Source organism: Moschus berezovskii, chromosome 3, assembly GCF_049115385.1.
Source record: "Moschus berezovskii isolate FMDL1 chromosome 3, NW_MosBer_1.0, whole genome shotgun sequence".
Taxonomy (NCBI): domain Eukaryota; kingdom Metazoa; phylum Chordata; class Mammalia; order Artiodactyla; family Moschidae; genus Moschus; species Moschus berezovskii.
Window position 1 is genome coordinate 56,617,457 of NC_142462.1, and position 21,646 is coordinate 56,639,102.

The 21,646-nt window shown below is 39.7% G+C and overlaps 1 protein-coding gene and 1 pseudogene across 2 annotated transcripts in view; one reads left to right on the forward strand and one right to left on the reverse strand.

Annotated features, from left to right (window-relative positions):
* COG5 (component of oligomeric golgi complex 5) overlaps positions 1-16,044 on the reverse strand; it is a 287,797-nt gene extending 271,753 nt beyond the window's left edge. Inside the window, exons 1-3 of the mRNA XM_088834301.1 lie at positions 15,917-16,044; positions 8,810-8,949; positions 5,584-5,641 (exon numbers count right to left, since the gene is read on the reverse strand). Coding sequence (XP_088690427.1) covers positions 5,584-5,641; positions 8,810-8,949; positions 15,917-16,010 — 292 coding nt within the window. The 5' untranslated portion in view covers positions 16,011-16,044. The remainder of the gene's footprint in view (positions 1-5,583; positions 5,642-8,809; positions 8,950-15,916) is intronic.
* Positions 16,045-16,154: 110 nt separating this feature from the next.
* The window catches only part of LOC129552399 (uncharacterized), an 82,690-nt pseudogene continuing 77,198 nt past the window's right edge, over positions 16,155-21,646 (forward strand). Inside the window, exon 1 of the transcript XR_016036163.1 lies at positions 16,155-16,293. The product of XR_016036163.1 is annotated as an uncharacterized LOC129552399 (transcript). The remainder of the gene's footprint in view (positions 16,294-21,646) is intronic.

The window sequence follows — 21,646 nt, forward strand, 5'->3', positions numbered from 1 at the left end:
AGTGCTGCTTATTAATGGCACTGAATCAGCAGCAGCAGCAGCATTAATATGATTAAAGGGGTAAATTCCATGTTAATGTGTGAAAAGTGAAAATGAAAGTCACTCAGTCATGTTAGACTCTATGTGACCCAGTGGACTGTAGCCTACCAGGCTCCTCTATTTATGGGGATCCTCCAGGCAAGAATACTGGATTGGGTATCCGTTTCCTTCTGACCAGGGGATCTTCCCAATCCAGGGATCGAACCCAGGTCTTCTGTATTGCAGGCAGATTTCTTCACCAGCTGAACTACCAGGGAAGCCCAAGAATACTGGATTGGGTAGCCTATCCCTTCTCCAGGAGATCTTCCTGACCCAGGAATCGAATGGTGGTCTCCTGCATTGCAGGACGATTCTTTACAAGCTGAGCTACCAGGGAAATCCGTTGTTAATGTGCACTGTACTATAATCACACACACACACACACACACACACAAAAGCCTGCGTGATCTTTAGAAGTGTAAATTATATCTTAACACTCATTTGCTAAAATCTATCCACAGTCTCCCCTTCATTCCGAGGTTAAAACTAAAGTCCACAGCTTGATCTCCAAGGCCCTGAACAATTTGGGTGATGTACTCTGCTCCTGGTATACTCTCTCTAACCACCAATGATAGAAAATAATATATACGAACAATTTGTGTGATGTACTCTGCTCCTGGTATACTCTCTCTAACCACCAATGATAGAAAATGATATATACGGAGAGCAAGTATATTATTGCCTTTACTCTCTATTTACATAACATGATGAAGAACCATTTATAAAATTGTAGAACTATTTTCAGGAAGACAGATCTTAAATTTGACTATTTATATGCCTAAAAATGGGTTTTCCAGTATTACAGATCTAATTATTTTGAACTCCATTCTTTAAAACTCAGTTTCTATATTCAACTGACATAGCTGTAGTTTTAAAACACAGCATTCTATAAATAAATTTAAGTATAGAATGTTGTCACATATTAGATGAGGTAATTTTAAGGTTAATTAACATTCCTATCAGCATACAAATATGTTTTAATTTGGCTCAGTTCAACAGAATCCTTTCTGGACCCAGAGATTATGTTTTTCTGCTGGCTTTATGGTTCACTGACCTGAAATCTCCAAGAGTGTACTGGCCTTCCTTGTTATCATCACTTCCTTACATGTTTTTCTCTCCACAACCCACTCGTGAGAGCTTTCACACATATTCCACTAAAACAGACCTTGTCAAGGTCACCAGAAATTTCCAAGGTGCCAATTTCTATTATCAGTTCTGTCTTGATCCTGTTCAAATTCTCAAAAATTCATTTCACGTTGAACCACTGCCTCCCTAAAACATGCTTTACTCTAGCCTTCCAAATCATTCCACCCCCTGGGTTCCTTCCGATCACAATAGTCGCTCCTACTCCTTCTCCATTAGATCTCTACATGCTGGAGTACTCCCAGAGGTGATCCTCAGTCATCTTCTATTCTCCATCCAGAGTCTCTATTAGTATTTAAAACATAGGGTCTGAATGAAATCTCGATCTAGTCAATAAAATACTGATTTGAGATATACACACATGTACATGTATCCATATTTTCTTTGTATCTGCCTAACTATACACACACATACACACACACAACTCTTTAGTTCAGAACTTTCTTATGACAAGTTTAAGACACCCAAGATAATACCTGCCCCAACCAAAGTCATGATCCTCTCCAGTCTAACTCATCTCAGTTACTTACACCATCATCTATCCAATTCTTCAGACTAAAATTTCAGGAATCACTCTTGGTGAGTTTTTTCCCCTCAGACCTTTAATTTCCCATCAACAAATCCTATCAACTCTATTCCCATCTGATACCATCCACTTCTCTCTCTTTACATCCACCACTCTAATTCAATGCACCATCAACTTCTATTGCTCTACTAACTTTTAAATGGGAACCCCAGATTCTACCCTTGCCTTCCTATAGAACCACCAGAGAAAACATTTTAGAGCATTAATCACATAATATCTCTAATTAAAATCCTCCAATGGCTTACCATTGCATTTAGAATGAAAATCAAAATTTCTTTCCAAGAACCTCATCTACAATTCATTTCCTCATTCACTAAACTCTTAATCGTACTAGACTTTCCTTTCTTCCTTTCAAACATGCCACATTAATTCCATTTATTGGTCCCTCAGCTTACCACACTCTTCTCCCCAGAGAGTCATGTGGTAGTGCTTTCTCATTACTCAGATCTCAGCTCAAATGTCATCTTCTCAGAGACATCCCCTGCTCATCCTAGCTAGTAAGGACTCCCTGTCTATCTCGTCATCTGTTTTATTTTCTTTTAGAACTTAAAATACCTCAAGTTCCCTACTAATGTATTTTTTTGGTCTAATTTTCTACCTAGAACATAAATATCACATGAACAGTGACTTTGGCTTTTGTTCACAGGTGGCTAATATCTAACAACTTCTCAATTACTGAGTGGGCAAATACATTAATAAATTAAGCAATCTCTTTTTAATTAAACAGGCTTCATTGGGATTCCTGGGTGGCTCAGTTGTAAAGAATCCTCCTGCCAATGCAGGAGATGTGGGTTCAACCCCTGGGTTCGGAAGATCCCCTGGAGGAGGAAATGGCAACCTGCTCCAGTATTCTTGCTGGGAAAATCCCATGGACAGAGATGCCTGGCAGGCTACAGTCCGAGGGGTCACAACAGTTGGACACAACTAAGCGACTGACAGACACACACGCATGCACAATTAAACATATCTCCATAAAGACAGGTATTTTTTATAATGTTACAGGTGCCTGATATCTAGCAAATTCTCAAATAAAATTTAAATGAATAAATGAACAGAACAGAGAGAGTAAATTTTATTTCATTTTAGAAGATAAAACACAGTAGATTTTACTGAATGTTTTCTTTTTTAATTAATTTTATTGAAGTGCAGTTGCTCAACCACGTTGTTAGTTTCCACAAGAATGTAAATTTTAATAAAATAGGCTAAATATATATACCTCCAAATGAATTATATAGCACAAAATTTTAAATATATAGGAGAAAAAGGAGATGAAGTAAAAAGCTGGGACAATACTCATTTTCAAATACATAACACACATCTCAAAAATTTTAATACACTTAGAAATACACATCATGCTAAAATAATACTGATTCATACCTTGACTTCTTATGATCAAATAATCTGGAGAAGACTTTTAGATTATCATAGGAATTTACAGAAGTCAACCTTTGTATTGTATACTCTCATCCAATGGATAATCATTCTAACTCAGTTAAATAGTATATTTTAAATGTTGTAATCACTGAAAAGCATTAAGGGGAAAATGAGCACACTACGGAACTTAACACATATAGGGAATTACCTGGCGGTCCAGTGGTTAATGTGGAGCTCTATACCAAAGTCACTGGTGTAAAGCCTTTGACCAAGGTCACAAATGTGGAGCCTTGTACCAAGGTCATCTCCAGAACTTAACGAGCCCCACAGCAATTGTTGCCATGAGCCCCTACCCATCTAAACCAGCCAGCTCCAGTTCCCTGACCCCATAATAGATTAAAAAAAAAATACCCACCCTGTGTTGTGCTCAGTCATGTCTGACTCTTTGAGAACCTCCCTATAGCACCCTAAACAATCGCCTAATGCCACCCAGCAAGAACTTGGTCTTGAGGCTATAAAATTGGCTACTAGCACACAAAAGCCATCAGCTCACCCTTGAGCCGGCCTGCTGTTCTAAGTGTCTCCCGCTGTAATAAACTCTACTCTCTCATTCTGCCTCATGTCTGAAAATTATCTTCCAATCCATGCACAGACCATGACAATTGGAATTCAGCACTTTCACCATTGTAGCCCAGGGTTCAATGCCTGGTTGGGGAACCAAGATAGCACAAGCTGCATGATGCAGCCAGTTAAAATAAACAAAAAGAACTAAACATATATACAAAAACCACAGTAAGAAGTATTTTTGTTGTGATGATTTATCTACACATATTTACACTCAAAATCAACATACTACCATGACATCCCTATAGGTCTTATAAAGGAAAAATATCATTTATCATTTGTTTACAAAAATTACCATTAAAAACAAGGTATTGTTTCTTGCTTCCAGAAACTTACAAAATACTATGAGATTAAAAAAATTAACTTCCAATAGTAAGTCAGTACCTAGAGCCTCTTAATTTTCCCATAGTCTAGTATCTATCCTAAATATTCAAGTAACAGACAAACTATTATTTTTAAAATACTATTAAATGCATTATGGCAATCCACTCAAGTATTCTTGCCTGGAGAATTCCATGGACAGAGAAGCCTGGTGGCCTACAGTCCGTGGGGTCGCAAAGAGTCCGACACAACTGAGCGACTAACACACACACACATTAAATTCATTAGAAATGGATGCATTAAAAACAGTGTACATGCTGAGAATAATACCTTTGAGTGTGTATAAGAAATACTGGGGAAGTATTAAAGAATATTGCCTCACAAAAGGCAATACCCTTCTTCCTCAAGAATTCAACCAACAAAGGGAAAAATCATTCAGCTTTCTTTTGATGTGCAGTGATTAATAATGTAATCACAACACAAGTAGTGATGGAAAATACAGTATTAGCACTTCATATTTATGAGATGTTTAACAGAATGAAAAATTCATAAAAGAAGTAGTCGAACAGAAATAGAAGAATTCATGATAAAATCCAATGCATTATTCTACTATACTTTCATTTTTTAAAAGCATTTCAAAGAAGTCAAACATAATGAAAGAACTGAAGCCTACTTCCACTACTTTGGTGGAGCTGACTTTGTTTGGGGTTTGCGGGGTGGAGGGGTGGGGCAGTAGTTTCAACCCCACAATGTGACTTGCTGAATCTTAGTTCCCTGACCAGGGATTGAACCTGCACCCTCAGCAGTGAAACTGCGGCGTCCTAACCTCTAACCACTGGAATTCTCTGCTTGTTTTCATTAATTCAGTTATAAAAGCACTAAATATGCACTAGGAATTGTTCTAAGCATTTTGTTAACTCAAATTAGCACCATATTAGTACATATTAACACTCCTTTATGGATAAAACAGGCACAGAAAGTAACTTGTCCAAACTCACACATCTAGTAGGAGGCTAAGCAATGATTCAAATCCAGAGAATTTAGCTCAAAGGTCAGAGAACCTGCTTGCCAATGCAGGAGACGAAAGAAATAGGTTCAATCACTGGATCAGGAAGATCCCCTGGAGGAGGGCAGGACAACCCACTCTAGTATTCTTGCCTGGAGAATCCTATGGACAGAGCAGCCTTACACGCTACAGTCCACAGGGTCACAAAAAGTCGGACACATATGCTAATAAAACCTCAAAGTTTTACTAAAGTTTTGTTGGAACACAGTCACACACATTCATTTACATATTACTCAGTTGGTTTCACTCTGTAACAGCAGAGTTTAATAGTTGTAACAGAGATAATATGGCCTACAAAGTCTCAAATTATTTACTTTCCGATCCTTCACAAGAAAAGTTACCAAGCCCTAGGCAAGTTCTATATAAAGTATAACAGTTAATGGAAACATACCTTCCAAAGACTCAATTCCAGTTGCTTGTGCCAATAAATCTTCATGTCGTGCAACAACCTGAAAATCAAGAATGAATAATCAGCATTACAAGTATTAGGTATTTTAATTTGTAACCACAGTGTAGAACTGAAGGTCTCTCTCTATATGGAAAGGGGAAAAATGCTAATACAAAAGAAAAAAATACAAGTAAAAAAGGTGTGTTTAAGATGTCTGATTGGCAGGAACATAAACATGCTTAAAGTTTGACATGGTGCCCAAGAAGTCTTTTCATTAGCCCCATGTCTTCCTAGTAGGATGTGCAGAAGGAAGATGTGCCAAAACTGAACAACAAAAACCTGCTAATTCTCACCATGCTAATTAATACATGTTTTCCTTTTAAAGAGTGTTTTCAAACAGCAGGTTCTTTTAGCTCTTGAACTTAAATCAGCATCATCACAACCACATTCTACTTTGCAAAGATAAAGCAGAATCAGCACCTCCCTGAACATCTCTCTGTTTCCAGCTTCCCCATGTCACAGCAAATCCTCTTTCCTATGGAAGACTGATATTTTTAAGAATATTAGGGCAGTGTGAAATGTTATATCAAAAAAAAAAAAGTTAGGAATTAAAGGCTACATGCAAGAGAATCCTAGAAACATCAAGAAATCAAGCAAATCTTTAGAATAATCCAAGAATCCTTTATTACAATGAATAAGAAGTTTCATGTCTAATCTGTAAGCTGAAGCTCCTCATCAACAAAGATTCATTCACTGGAACCCTAAATCCTCCACTGTGTCCAGTGCCAGATGTCACTGTCATTTTAGCAATTTCCTCTTATCACATAACTGTTACTTTCAGTCTCCTATGTCTCTTATCCGGAAGACTTCTCAATTTTCCCCAGTCCACTGATATGGTGATTAATGCATCCATCCTAACACAATGATTTTCTCCTAATTCTCTATTCTTTCTCCCTTGTGATGCTGCGGAAAGTTTGAAAAACCTAAAACTACACTGTTATATTCTCCCCAGGAATCAACTGTACGAATTTCCAAGAGATTTAGAAGAGAGAAGACGAAAGCTATTTTCCCATTACTGTTTCAGCTAGTAAGCCAGATCCTGAGATCTGAGGCTTTAGAGACAGCTAGCCAGGATAGCGCTATTCATCATTCCAGAGTTCAGTTACCAGAGTTCAAGCACCCAGAAGCTGAACTTCAGCAGGGACATGGGAGTTAATAGCAGGTGCTTGCAGGCCTCTGGGCTGCATCCATGGTAGATCTTTCCACCCTGTCTATTAGCTGTCCATCCAATCCTCTGTATTAAGTATCTACCTGCTTTAAATACCTAGAGTGGTTTCTGTTTCCTGTACTAAAGTCCTGACTGATACATATCTCTGTGCATCTTTTGTAATTTAAATCATCTCACTGATATTTAAATTATTTTGATTATATTTTATTTACGAGTTCGGTCAGCATTATCCCAATTTTGCTTCTGCAGAAAAACAATTATAGCAGGTTCAGATCTCATACCAGGACTGAGATTTTTCTCAATCCCACATCCAAAACTACTGTTAAGGATAACTTGCCCTCTCTGGGAGATGTTAAATAGTTTTTACTGATTCCGAAGTTACTACATGCAAAGGATAAGGAAGATGGCAACCACAAAAAGGCAGAAAGAATTTCAGGTGGCTTCTGCAAAAAGCTACTGGAAGAAACACAGGCAGAATTAAAAGCGTTTTCCCCTGCCCCCATAAACAATGTATACTACTCTATTCAAAACAGGCATTATTTCTGTCTGTATCTGCCACTGGTCTGTTAATGCTTAGAGAGCCAGGAAATATGTTCATTTTTCTACTCCCGCAGACTACAACAAACCAGACTATTAAAACTGACTATATATGTTTCCCAATAAATAATTGATCCCTAACTATATAATCAGAATTTTACAGTTAAATTGATCTTAGAAGTCATCCCAGTCCTAAACAAGTAGCTCTTTTAATTGATAAAGCAAAACACAAAAAAGTTTAAGGGAACATGTTTCATTTTATACCAGATCTAGGTTTCCTAGTAAATAGTTCATTTATTCATGCAACTGTCCATTAATTTAAATGTTTACTCAGATAAAAAAGGCAAGACTCAAAGGTATTATATAATATGAAAGGTAACAGCACAACTGAGACTCAGACCTTTCTCCTAACTCCCCTTTTGTGTCCTATCCACCACAAATTCATCAACTATCTGCAGTTTCATCAAATGTTACATTTTGTGCTCAAGAAATATGAACTCTGGATGGGAACAGTTTTACTTATTCACACTATTCTGCTTCCAAAATTCCATTTTCCATTACCTTTATCAAATGTTAGTCACTCAGCTGTGTCCGACTCTTTGCAACCCCAAGAACTGTAGCCAGTCAGGCTCCTCTATCCATTGAATTCTCCAGGCAAAAACATTGGAATGGGCTGCATTTCCTTCTCCAGGAGATCTTTCTGACCCAGGGATCGAACCTCAGACTCCTGCATTGCAGGTGGATTCTTTACCATCTGAGCCACCAGGAAAGCCCTGCTGCTGCTGCTGCTAAGTCACTTCAGTCGTATCCGACTCTGTGCGACCCCATAGATGGTAGCCCACCAGGCTCCACCGTCTCTGGGATTCTCCAGGCAAGAACACTGGAGTGGGCTGCCATTTCCTTCTCCAATGTGTGAAAGTGAAAAGTGAAAGTGAAGTCGCTCAGTCGTGTCTGACCCTTAGCGACCCCACGGACTGCAGCCCACCAGGCTCCTCCATCCATGGGATTTTCCAGGCAAGAGTACTGGAGTGGCTTGCCATTGCCTTCTCCGAGGAAAGCCCTAAGACATCCTATTTTTCGCCAACCTATATTCTCTTCATATCAGATGAGATGATGAAAACAAAGTATGAATAAAAGGTTTTGGAGAGATGGGATATCCATTTTTCAACTGGCAAAAAGTAGCTTCCAGAAAACTTTTAAAAAATGTATTTGGAGGGACTCTCCTGATGGTCCAGGGGTTAAGACTCCATGTTTCCAAGGCAAGACACGTGAGTTCAACCCATGGTTGGGGAACTAAGATCCCACATGCTGTGTGGTGCAGCCAAAAATTTAAAAATATATATATACTTGGGAAAATATACATTTGTTCATATAAATATGCATTTAGATTAAATAATAAAAGGATTATAAAATGATATGTAATCACCCTGGGATAAATTGTATGCTCCAGAAAATTGGAATTACCTGTAAGTGTAGTTCTTTATCCAACTGACTGATTCCTTGGGCAAGTTTTGCTAGTTGTTCAGCAATTACAGCTTGATGAATAGATTGAGAAGTATAAGTCTTTACATCAAAGTCTTCATTTAAAAAATCACTATAACACTCTGGGGAAAAATATAAGAAAAACTATTAATCACACTGCACCAAACCACAGATGGAACAACAGACTGATCTAAAATTGAGAAAGAAATTCATCAAGGTCCTATACTGTCAGCCTGCTTACTTAACATATGCAGAGTACACCATGCAAAATGCAGGGCTGGATGAATCACAAGTTGGAATCAAGACTACTGGGAGAAATATCAACAACTTCAGATATGCAGATGATACCACTCTAATGGTAGAAAGCGAAGAGGAACTAAAGAGCTTCTAGATAAGAATGAAATAAGAGAGTGAAAAAGCTGGCTTAAAAACCCAACATTCAACCAAAGACCATGGCATCTGGTCCCATCACTTCATGGCAAATGGATGGGGAAAAAATGGCAACAGTGGCAGATTTTATTTTCTTGGGCTCCAAAATCACTGCAGATGGTGACTGCAGCCATGAAATTAAAAGATGCTTGCTCCTTGGAAGAAAAGCTATGACAAACCTATACAGCACATTAAAAAGCAGAGACATAACTTTGCTGACAAAGGTCCACACAGTCAAAGCTACGGTTTTTCCAGTAGTCATGAACAAAAATAAGAGTTAGACCATAAAGAAGGCTGTGTGCCAAAGAATTGATGCTTTCAAACTGTGATGCTGGAGAAGACTCTTCTGTCCCTCGGACAGCAAGGAGATCAAATCAGTCAATCCTAAAGGAAATCAACCCTGAGTATTCACTGGAAGGACTGATGTTGAAGCTCCAATACTTTGGCCACCTGATGGAAAGAGCCAAACACTGGAAAAGACCCTGATGCTAGGAAAGACTGAGGACAGAAGAAGAGGACAACAGAGGATGAGATGTTTGGATGGCATCACCGACTCGATGGACATGAGTTTGAGCAAACTCTGGGAGACAGTTAAGGACCAGGAAATCTGGTGTGCTGCAGTTCACGACGTGACAAAGAGTGAGACATGACTTAGCAACTGAAAAACAACAAAACCACAGAAATTAAACGACAGAATAACTGTAACCACAGTTAACATATTTTGAGATCTTTCTATACACCAAAAACTAACGAAAAGGCTTTCTCTTGTAAAGAAGAAGGAAGAGGTGGTGGCAACAGCAGAAGAGTGGCAATATTTACTAAGAATATTCCTACACATCACGTACTGACCTAAGCACTTTATACATACTAACTCACTCAATATGCACACAGACCTGTTGGAACTCATACTAATTTATTCTATATGCACACAACCCTGTTGGAAATATCATTCTCCCCATTTCACAGGTGAAGAGACGGGCAGAGACAAGGCATGAAACTTTGACCATCTCATTGTTTGAACCCAAGGCAGTCTAGCTCCAGAGTCCACCTCTGGACCACTATGCATACTAAAAGCTAGTTTTTAGGAGCACCAAAGAATCGATGCCTTCAAACTGTGATGCTGGAAAAGACTCTTGAGAATCCCCTGGACAGCAAGGAGATCAAATCAGTCAATCCTAAAGGAAATCAACCCTGACTATTCATTGGAAGGATTGATGCTGAAGCTCCAATACTTTGACCACCTCATGGAAAGAGCCAAACACTGGAAAAGACCCTGATACTAGGAAAGACTGAGGGCAGGAGGAGAAGAGGGCAGCAGAGGATATAAATGGAGAGTACCACTGACTCAAAGGACATGAGTTTGAGCAAACTCTGAAACAGTGAAAGACAAGGGAGCCTGGCACTCTGCAGTCCATGGGGTCACAAAGAGTTGGACATGATTAGCAAACAACAAATAAGCTAGTTTTATCAGTAAGTTAAAAGAAAATATTGAGAAAAGATTGAAAAAAAATACTAGCAACAGTTTTTAACACAAGAAAACAAGGTCAACAACAATAAGAAAATAGACTGTATCTGAAAGTTATGGTTTCCAGTATCTCCAGATCAATGCACAAATACTGTTACAATAAAGTGAATCTGAAATTTTAAAAGAACTAGGCACATACAAACTTACAGGTATTACCAAAATTTTGGATTTATGAGTGAAATAAGTAAAACGAAGCAGAAACCATGCTGAATGTAGGCCCTTAAGAGAAAGAAAACAGAGTGAATATAGCTGATAGGATAACTTTCTGTATAGAAATCCACAAATGTGTGAAAGGAAAATGGAATTATGAATTAAAACTAGATATACAGAAGTGAAGTCAATGTAGGTAGAAAGGATTATCTCCTAGCCATATGGAAGATATAGGTAAGACTGCCTTGACAAGAGATTATAAAACAAGCTATAATATAGAGTACTTTTACAAAAACTTTTATTGCCTATATTCACTATAATATATGCTCCTCAAGGGCAAAGTCTTTGTTTTCTGTACTACCACACCCACAGAGCCTGAACAATGCCTGACACACAGCAGGTGTTCAATACTGGCTGAATGAATTAATCAGCTACAAGTATCATTCTGCTAAAAGCAGAGATTCATTCTTGACTACTCTCAAAGTGGAGTGAAAGAAGGAAACTGCTACTTTGGCCTTAATCCTGAGAACCCCATTTCCTTACAGTTTGCCAAGCAATTCTCAGAATCAAGGATCCCGCCAGGCAGACAAGTGGAGGTTATTCCAAAAGCGAAGGTTTAGAGGCAGCAAATACAATGGTATATTCTGAGGAATAAGGATAATACTGACTTCAGTATGTCTAGATCATAATGGATATTGACAAAAAAGGTAAAGAATGGCAGGATTCGCGGTTCCAAAGGAAGGCTGGGGTGCAGTTTGAAAAGAGGCTGGTAAAACAAGCAAAATGTTCAGACTATATCCCATTTAAGGTTTTACAGCCAAGAAAGAGTGCTGTAAGCCTTGTGTTGTACAACAGTTTCTGGCAGCAGGATGGAAGATGACTGAAAAGGGATTAGCCACGCAGTGGTGTACTGGGGCTGGCTCAGACTGACTCCTCAGAGCCAACTGTTAAACTTTCAGGAACTGTGTGAACCAGTTGACATCTCAGTAAGTCAGTTCAGTTCAGTCGCTCAGTCGTGTCCGACTCTCCGCGACCCCATGAATCACAGCACGCCAGGCCTCCCTGTCCATCACCAACTCCCGGAGTTCACCCAAAATCACGTCCACAGAGTCGGTGATGCCATCCAGCCATCTCATTCTCGGTCGTCCCCTTCTCCTCCCGCCCCCAACCTTTCCCAGCATCAGAGTCTTTTCCAGTGAGTCAACTTGTCGCATGAGGTGGCCAAGGTATTGCAGTTTCAGCTTTAGCATCAGTCCTTCCAATGAACACCCAGGATTAATCTCCTTTAGAATGGACTGGTTGGATCTCCTTGCAGTCCAAGGGACTCTCAAGAGTCTTCTCCAACACCACAGTAGGTATCTTCAAACTGACCATGCTAAGGGTATTTATACCATGAAAACTGGCATACAATACAAAAGCGGGGATTTTGCTATTTTCCCAGAAAGCTGGTTTACCAGCATACTTACTGAATAGAGCCACAGGAGCCAGCAGGGTGCTACATTAACAGTCCAAGTGACAGGATGGAGACCAAACACTGGCACTAAGAATGTCAAGGAAGTGACAAATGTGACAAATACTCAGACACTACAATGTACAGGACTCACAGACACAAGCTGAAAATGGGTGATTAGGTAAACCAAGAATTAAAAGATGATTTCCAAGTTTCTTGATTAATAGACATGTAATCTTCGTATAAACATGAACATGAATGTATCCCTGCCTCCACAGAACTCATAACCTATAGGAGAACACACACACACCTAACTTACCACATACAATTAATGATAACAGAGACTACTAGAGCAAAGGGTTAGAGGAGAGGGGTGAAAAAAATTGATTTCACTTTTTCATGTGCAGAATCTATACTATCTGCTCATACATGGGCCTTTTTAATTTATTTTGTATTAGGGTATAGCCGATTAACAATGTTGTGAGTTTCAAGTGAATAGCAAAGGGACTCAGCCACACATATACATGTATCCAGTCTCCCCCAAACCCCCTTTCCACCCAGGCTGCAACATAACATTGAGCAGAGTCCCATAGGCTATACAATAAGTCGTTGTTGGTTACCCATTTTAAATATAGCAGTGTGTACCACATGTAGATCTTTTACATGTAGAATTAGTAGTGCTTGTTCACTATCAAGATAGAAATGTCCAGTAGACAGAGGTTCTATAGCTCAGAAGAGAGGTAAGGACCATATATGCGTATATTTGTGTACAAAGATATTAATAGTCAAACGATGAAAAAAAGACCAGATGATTTAGGAAGCCACTTTAGAATGCACAAAAAAAAATGGGGACAATAATTCAGAAGCAGGGAAACACCAAAATTTGGGGGTAAAGATAAAAAATGAAAGCAAAGAAATTAAATGTTCAGAGAGAAAGAAAAACAGGAGAGAATAGCAAAAACCAAAATGGACAGTTTAAAGAAAGTAAATGGCCAGTAGTGTCAAAGATATTACAAAGATCAAACATAGTGAAGGCTGGATGCTAATCATTGGTTTTGGAATCAGAGCAGACAATATCCCTAATGCTTCTCTTTTATAGTTTTCTCATTCTTACAGGCATCACATCAGAAATATCTCACAAAATTTCAAACTATGCATCTACTCACCAACCCTATCAATCCTAACCTCCATCACTGGCAGATCCCTGACACAGTGAATCACTGTTATTGATGGGAATATTTACTTCTTTAGGAATGTTGTGGGGACAAGAGTGGACTGAATCACTGAATTGGGACACAATGAAGACAACAAGCATCTAAGAAAGCTGAAAAAGAGCACTTAAAGAATAAGGAAATTTAAAAACAAAACAAACGAACAAAAACCATGCAACTTACAAGCCACATGAGGAAAAGTATTTCAAATGTCAAAACCTTTCATAAGATCAAGTAAGATAAGGACCAAAACAGTGTCCATTTGATTTATCCACAAAGCAAAGCAATCTCAATGGCACAGAATGAGACTAACTGGTCCTGGAGGAGGCAGGAAGAAAATCCAGAACACCAAGAGGAGGGACTGTCTTTAGGAAGCAGTACACTTCTTTTGTAATTAAAAATACCATGAAAAAAGAAGAAAGCATGGCGACAGGTTCAGGCTAGTTCACAGATTTAACGGCAAGACATGGAGGAAGCTCCTATCAGATTCTTTCAGGGAACCTGAAAACCATCTGTTGAGCTCAAAGGGAGTGGCTTGAAAACAGTAAAGAAGATTTAAATAATTACTGTTGAAGATGAGAAAGGGAACTTAATGGGAAAATACAGAAAGCAGAACTGAGGCTTACGTACCCTCCAAAAACTGATTACAATTCCTTCAGTGAAACCTACTGAAATCAATACCCACGTGCGGCATGTACTACCTCCATGCACGTCTCCTGCAGAAGTTCTATTTATACTTCAAAACCAACTTCAACTAGTCTTTTTTGACATTCCCTAACCACCAACTCCAATACTTTGGCTACCTCATGCGACAAGTTGACTCACTGGAAAAGACTCATGCTGGGAAGGATTGGGGGCGGGAGGAGAAGGGGACGACAGAGAATGAGATGGCTGGATGGCATCACCGACTCGATGGACATGAGTTTGAGTGAACTCCGGGAGTTGGTGATGGACAGGGAGGCCTGGCGTACTGTGATTCATGGGGTCGCAAAGAGTCGGACACGACTGAGCGACTGAACTGAATTGAACCACCAACAGTTATCATCCACTTTTGCATTCATGTTTTACATCATATATAATTCTACTGCTACCATTACAATGCTATATTACAGTGTCTAACTTAATAATTTTATAGGACTATTTCCCGTACCAAAATCGTAAGCAAGTATTAAGAGTGGAAATTGTATGTGTAACAGGAGTCAAGACTTCGTAAAACTGAATTTAAATTAAGATACAAAGATGCATTAGCCAGAGATCCTAGAGAACAGGATCTAGTTCAAAAAACGACATCATTAGTAAATCTTGGCAAAAGTATGTAAATTATTATCAGAAGGCAAGAAACTAAGGGCAATAACAGAGCATACAACACAGAAAACAGCAATTTAGAACTTTATTTCATTCATTTATAATCTATTTTGTTCTACAAATGTGTACATATGCTTCTCAGTGTGATGTTCAGTTTTTAAAAACACTCTACGCCTACCATAGGTAACTGCAGAATATAAAAAGGGATTTTACAATGCAGTAGAAAAGACTAAGTACACAAATTATTTTTATACAAGGTAGAACGTGATGTCGATTTGGGAAGGAAATTAAGAACAGATGAGAAGGGTCTTTAGAAATTTGAACTTTATTCTGAAAGAAAACAGACTTGGAGTATGTTAACGCCACTAATACAACTGTATGGCTTCTCAAATGTAATATGTCTAACTTTTCTTATTCCTAGCAATTTGTCCAAAACTATAAATAAACTTGACTGCTATACTCAATACATATGTATGGTTAACCCCAGCTTGAATGAATGCTCCGAACCCTCCCCCACGCATGGTTGTGGATAAACCACTAGCAACAAACAAACGGGGCCACCTGTGCAGTCCAAGAATTTGTCAAAGGGGCGGATGTTTTCAAATCTACATAAAAAGAGCCACTACATTAAGCGCTTGTCATGTGTCCTAGTTGTTACACTTTTCATGGCATTAAACGCTTCACGCTTTGGTCAAGAACTGCGGCAGCAATAGGTCACCGGGTGCGGAAACTCGGACATCAGCGAAGCCCCAGGAGCGTGGAGGGTAGAGCTGAAATGAGGAGCCTCCAGAAACTAGGTGTCCCCAGGGCAACCGGAAAGAAACGGGTCAGCAAATCCCTGGGGAAACACGTTCGCAAGGCCGGCACCCAGGTGCCAGTGGGCCGGGCTGAGGGGAGTGGTCACGTCAAGAACGGAAAACTTTCTGCAGAGCGACGGGCTGAATCCACCACCCAGGCCCAGGTGCGGAGCAGACAGCTCCCAAGCCCCGTGGCCCGACCACAGCCCAGCACCCCCTTACCGTCCTGCAGGAGCTCCCGGACAGTGGCTGCAGCCGCCCCGGAGCCCGGAGCCCCACGGCCAGCCATAGAGACGCCGCCGTCGCCACCTTCCATGTTGGCTGGTGCGGGAGTGATGCCGTCAGCAGAGGCGCGCCCCGCCCAGATGATGACGCAGAATTTCGGCGCCGCCCGCTCTGCCCAGTCCGCGGCTCCCGGCAGACTAGGAGGATCCTCTCTACTCTGCTGGACCGAACCTGCCTGGGAGCGGCGTGGGGCCCGGATCTGGCGGGCACTGAGGGCCCAGCGCGTTGAGGAAGCCGAGGTCGCGGGACCGGCGCTTTCCTCCGTGTCCCGCCGCACCCCTGGTGCTAGCAGCGTTCTCCGGGCGGAGGAGAAGGTGAGCGCCGAGACGTGGCCGCGTCGTTTCCCGCTGAAGCAAGTATTTAATTAACCTAAGAACAGAGGCCTCTTGATGGAGGCAAGAGAGCGGAGGCTTCTGGGAACTTCGTTTGCACGCCTCAAGCACAGCTGGCGGGTGTTAATAGCTACCTATCTGCATCTGCTTCCCTTGTGGCTCAGCTGGTAAAGAATCCTCCCGCAATGAGGGAGACTAGGGTTCGATCCCTGGGTTCGGAAGATCCCCTGGCGAAGGGAAAGGTTACCCACTCCAGTATTCTGGCCTGGAGAATCCCATGGGCTGTACAAGTCGATGGTTTCGCAAAGAGTCGGACACGACTGAGCGAGTTTCACGTCATCTGTATCTGTCACATGCCTTGCTTCGCATTCTTGGAGTAAAGGCAGGTGGAAAAAGCTTGGAGAGGAAAGTTGCCACGAATGAATACCGGGGAGAATTAGGAAGAGCCGAAAATCGGTGAAGTAACAGAAATAAGTGGGACTCAGTCTCTACCTACTCTCCCATGAGACAGTATCCTTAGGATTTTTCTACTGCTTCAGCCACGTGTCGTGAGCGACACCAGACTTCTCCTTATTACAAATTGATGAATTTTCTATTTTTTGAGCTGTAAGATCAAGTTAGTTCCTATTACATCGGCACTGTTCACCTCTACTTCTCCCTCGATAAATTAATAGTTAACAGGTCAGCCACACGTGTGCAAATTTATTTGTAAAAAGATCATACGTTTTCCTTTGTGTACAGTAAGTATGTACACAGGGAACCAATTTTTCCCCAGTGCCAGAGCTACAGGTTCTCTTGATTCTGCTAACAGATTTTCGAGAATGTGAAGTATTTAACCGTGCCAAACGCTGTTTGAGGTATTTTATGAATCTAAACATATTAGATACGCATAAGAACTGAAGCAAGCAAGTCTCTGCTCACTGCATGATGCTTAGCCTTGACTTTGTTACAGAGGTTCTTCCCTAATTATATTTTATATCAGTCCTGATGTGAATAGGATTGATTGTTCTGAATGGAGGTCTCAAAAATTGCCAAGAGTAATGTGCCCAGAGTCACATTAGTTTTCATTATCAACAATACGCAAAATTTGACTAATAATTTTTTAATAAGCATTGTCTTTGAATTATGGATCATTTTTCGTTTCCTGGCTGTTAGATCAAAAAGTTGCAGAACATTCATTCAATGAAGAATTTAGAATCTCTACCTGTATATACCAACATGAGTGTAAAACATTTGACTCAATTCCTGTCTTATCCCAAAGGAGCTAACAGGTACATGTAATAAACCCATTTAAACAAAACAATAGTATCACGTGCTTTGGAGGATGTGGATTTATTTATTCCGAAGCTTGACTGCACATTAAAATCACCTGGAAAGCTTTAACAATCACTGATACCTGTATCCTAAGCCCAGATATTCACATGTAATTGCTCTGGGGTATGATTTGGACATCCTGCTTAAAATCTCCCTACCTCATTCTGATGTACAACCAAGATTGAGAACTACTGACTTCTTCATTCAGTAAAAACATTAAGGGAACCCTTCTTTGTGCCATGTAAGGGAACAAGAGTGAATAAGAATGAATTTATTCCTGCTAAAGTCACAGTGACCCAGTTGCCATCAGACTAGCTTTTTAGTCTTTACCTCATTCTGACTCTTCTGTGATGTTTAAGATGCTCATCCCCTCCTTCCTTTGCAATAATATAGCCCTCTCTTGGCTTCTGAATATCACGTTTCAGGTTTGTTCCTTCCAGCTCCGAAGTTCGTCTCGCTGTCTCCTTTTTATTCAAATTTTTTCTCCCTTTTTACTTAAATGTTGGTGCTTTTAATGATTTCTACACAATATGGTACCCATAAGTACTTTGTCCATGTTTTTAGTTTCAACATATTACGTAGAGGTTCACTTCAGTCTCTCAGTCCAGCGCTTTGAGACCCCATGGACTGCAGCATGCCAGGCTTCCCTGTCCATCACCAACTCAAACTCATATCCATCAAGTCGGTGATGCCATCCAGCCATCTCATCCTCTGTCGTCCCTTTCTCCTGCATTCAATCTTTCCTAGCATCAGGGTCTTTTCCAAAGAGTCAGTTCTTCACATAAGGTAGCCAGAGTATTGGAGTTTCAGCTTCAGCATCAGTCCTTCCAATGAATATTCAGGACTGATTTCCTTTCACATGGACTGGTTTGATCTCCTTGAAGTCCACGAGTCTTCAAAATCACAGTTCAAAAGCATCCATTCGTCAGTGCTCGGCTTTCTTTATACTCCAACTTGCACACCCATACGTGACTACTGGAGAAACCATAGCTTTGTTGGCCAAGTAATGTCTCTGCTATTTTTTTTTTCTTTTTTTTTTTTATTAGGTAATTATTTTTTATTGGAGGCAAATTATTTTACAATATTAAATTGGTTGGTTTTGCCATACATTGATATGAATTTGCCCCGGGTTTACATAAGTTAAACATAACATAAGTTAAAAAGTCTCTGCTTTTTAACATGCTGTCTAGGTCGGTCATAACTTTCCTTCCAAGGAGTAAGCGTCTTTTAATTTCATGGCTGCAGTCACCATCTACAGTGATTTTGGAGCCCAAAAAAATAAAGTCTCTCACTGTTTCCATTGTTTCCCCATCTATTTGCCAAGAAGTGATGGGACCGGATGCTGTGATCTTCGTTTTCTGAATGTTCAGTTTTAAGCCAACTCTTTCACTATCATGAGGCTTTTTAGTTCTTCACTCTCTGCCATCAGGGTACTGTCATCTGCGTATCGAGGTTATTGGTATTTCTCCTGGCAGTCTTAATTCCAGCTTGTGCTTCATCCAGCCCGGCATTTCACATGATGTACTCTGCATATAAGTTAAATAAGCAGAGTGACAATATACAGCCTTGACATACTCCTTTCCCGATTTGGAACCAGTTTGTTGTTCCATGTCCAGTTCCAACTGTTGCTTCTTGACCTGCATACATATTTCTCAGGAGGCAGGTAAGGTGGTCTCGTTTTCCCATCACTTAAAGAATTTTCCACATTTTATTGTGATCCACACAGTAAAAGGCTTTGGCATAAGTAGATGTTTTTCTGGAACTCTCTTGCTTTTTCAGTGATCGAATGGATGTTGACAGTTTGATCTCTGGTTTAAACTAGAGATTAAAGACTCAATCTATATCTCTAACTTTTTCTTAAGAACCACATCTATATAACTCGTATGAGGCATCACCACCTGGAAATCAGCTGAGTACCTCTTTGATGTGCCCAAGCATTGACTCATGTTTCCCTGCCAAAGCCTGTCTGTTCTTCCTTCTGGTTCTCTGTCTCGTTGATTGGAATTGCCATCCACGAGTCTCTAAAGCCAAAAATGTTGACATCATCCTAGTATTCTCTCTCAGCACATATAACTCATGCTGTCATCAGGTGATTTCCAACCCTTAAATGTCTTGCTAGTTTATTTTTATTTCTAAATAGCTCCTAAATGCATTCTCTTTCCTCTTTCTTCCATGCTAGACTCCCAGATCAGATACTCATTACCCATGGCTTGGTCTACTACAGTGGCCTCCTTACTGGTATTTTATCAACACCCCTGGCCCCGCCAGTGAAATCTTTCCAAGGCAGAAATCTGATTGTGCTTCATATCCCTGCGAAATTTTTTTTCAATTATAACTAGTGTACGAGAAGAGACAAACAACTTACACAAGAATACATGCCCATACAAGTATGTCATATGCACACGTTAACATGTTGAGTGCACATGTAAAAATTACCCACAGAGGAAGAAAAGTGTCTGAGAACCAAAGCCCTAGAGTATAAATCTAAAAAGTTTTAACCTGGTGTATAAAGCCCCTTACTATGTAGGCCCTCTCACATCCTGTCTAGTTACAGCTCAAGGAGTCCTGAACTATTAATGGTTCACTGAAAAAACATCAAGCATTGCATGCTGCTATGGCGTTCTTTGTACTGTTCTCTGTAACTGGACACTTCCCCAACTTCACTGATTGCTCTAGGCAGTTATTTCTACAATGCTGAAATTGTGTCTGAGTGTGTGTATTAGCATTATTGTGTAAATTGGTTTAACACGTTTTTAAAGACACCAAAAATATTTTCATCTGTGTTCTCAGCATGTAGCAGGAACTTAATCTTTGTTGAATGGAAAAAAATAAGATCAACTGGAATTCCAAGAAGATTGTCAGGGTCCTCAGGATGGGGAATTAAGAATACAGGGACTATATGAGCCGATGAAGATGGGCTCAGGGTTTAATTAAAGGTACCACTTAGTTGACAAAGCCACCTCTAAATGTTTATTGTCAGATGATAAGTGGTGTTAAACTGATAAACAGTGATCAGTAAAACTAGTTTACCTTATTCCACCTGTACATTCTACCTAAGGAAATTAAATTATTAGTTTATATTTAGGTTATATCAATACTTTCAGATTTAGCCAACCAAAAAATTTCATGGTGAGCAATTAGACTTTTCTGAAGTTGACCAGTATCTGTTTTTAGGGACAGGGGAGCCTCGTGGGCTGCCGTCTGTGGGGTTGCACAGAGTCGGACACGACTGAAGTGACCTAGCAGCAGCAAGCAGACAACACTATGAAATGATAAGATTTTAAGTACAGTACAGCAACTATAAAACACTTAGGAATTACCTAATTTAATCACTTGTCCCTCTGGGTATAATAGTGATTTACCATGCAGCTATGTGATTACAATTGAGATTTTCATGAAACAATGTTTGTTCACAAAATATTTAATGTTTAAAAATATAATTAAAAGTTTGCTTGCCTTCTGATACATATATATATATATGAAAACAAAAGCAGCTCCCGTCTTTTGATGGGGTGCTCATGGTTTATAACATAAATGGCATTATTTTGAGAGAGGGATAACTTAGGTATTGGCATTGGGTTTTTTTTCTTTTTGCAGCTTGAGGCAGTTGTGAAATAACTTAATGTAGTTTTTTACAACTGTGTATTCTATAGTATTTTTTTTCATTTGGTGAAATTTTAACTGTTTATGTTTTTGGCATTGTGCTTTGTACCATTTATTAAATGAAAATTTTTTAAAAAATAAAAAGAATAGGATTTGAGAATAAGAATAAACATTAAACATACCAGTATATCTTTTGAAATGCTCGGTACTTAAGCTGTTCTGTTAGTACCATTTAACTTTCCTGGATAAAAAAAAGGTATTTCAAAGTACCAGACATACTTAGTATTATATATGAATTGATTCAATTTCTTGGTTAAATCAATGCCAAACAAAGTAAAATGGAAAAACTAAAGTAACATGGAAAATAATAAAATGTATTCTAGGAAAATCCCATGGGCGGAGGAGCCTGGTAGGCTGC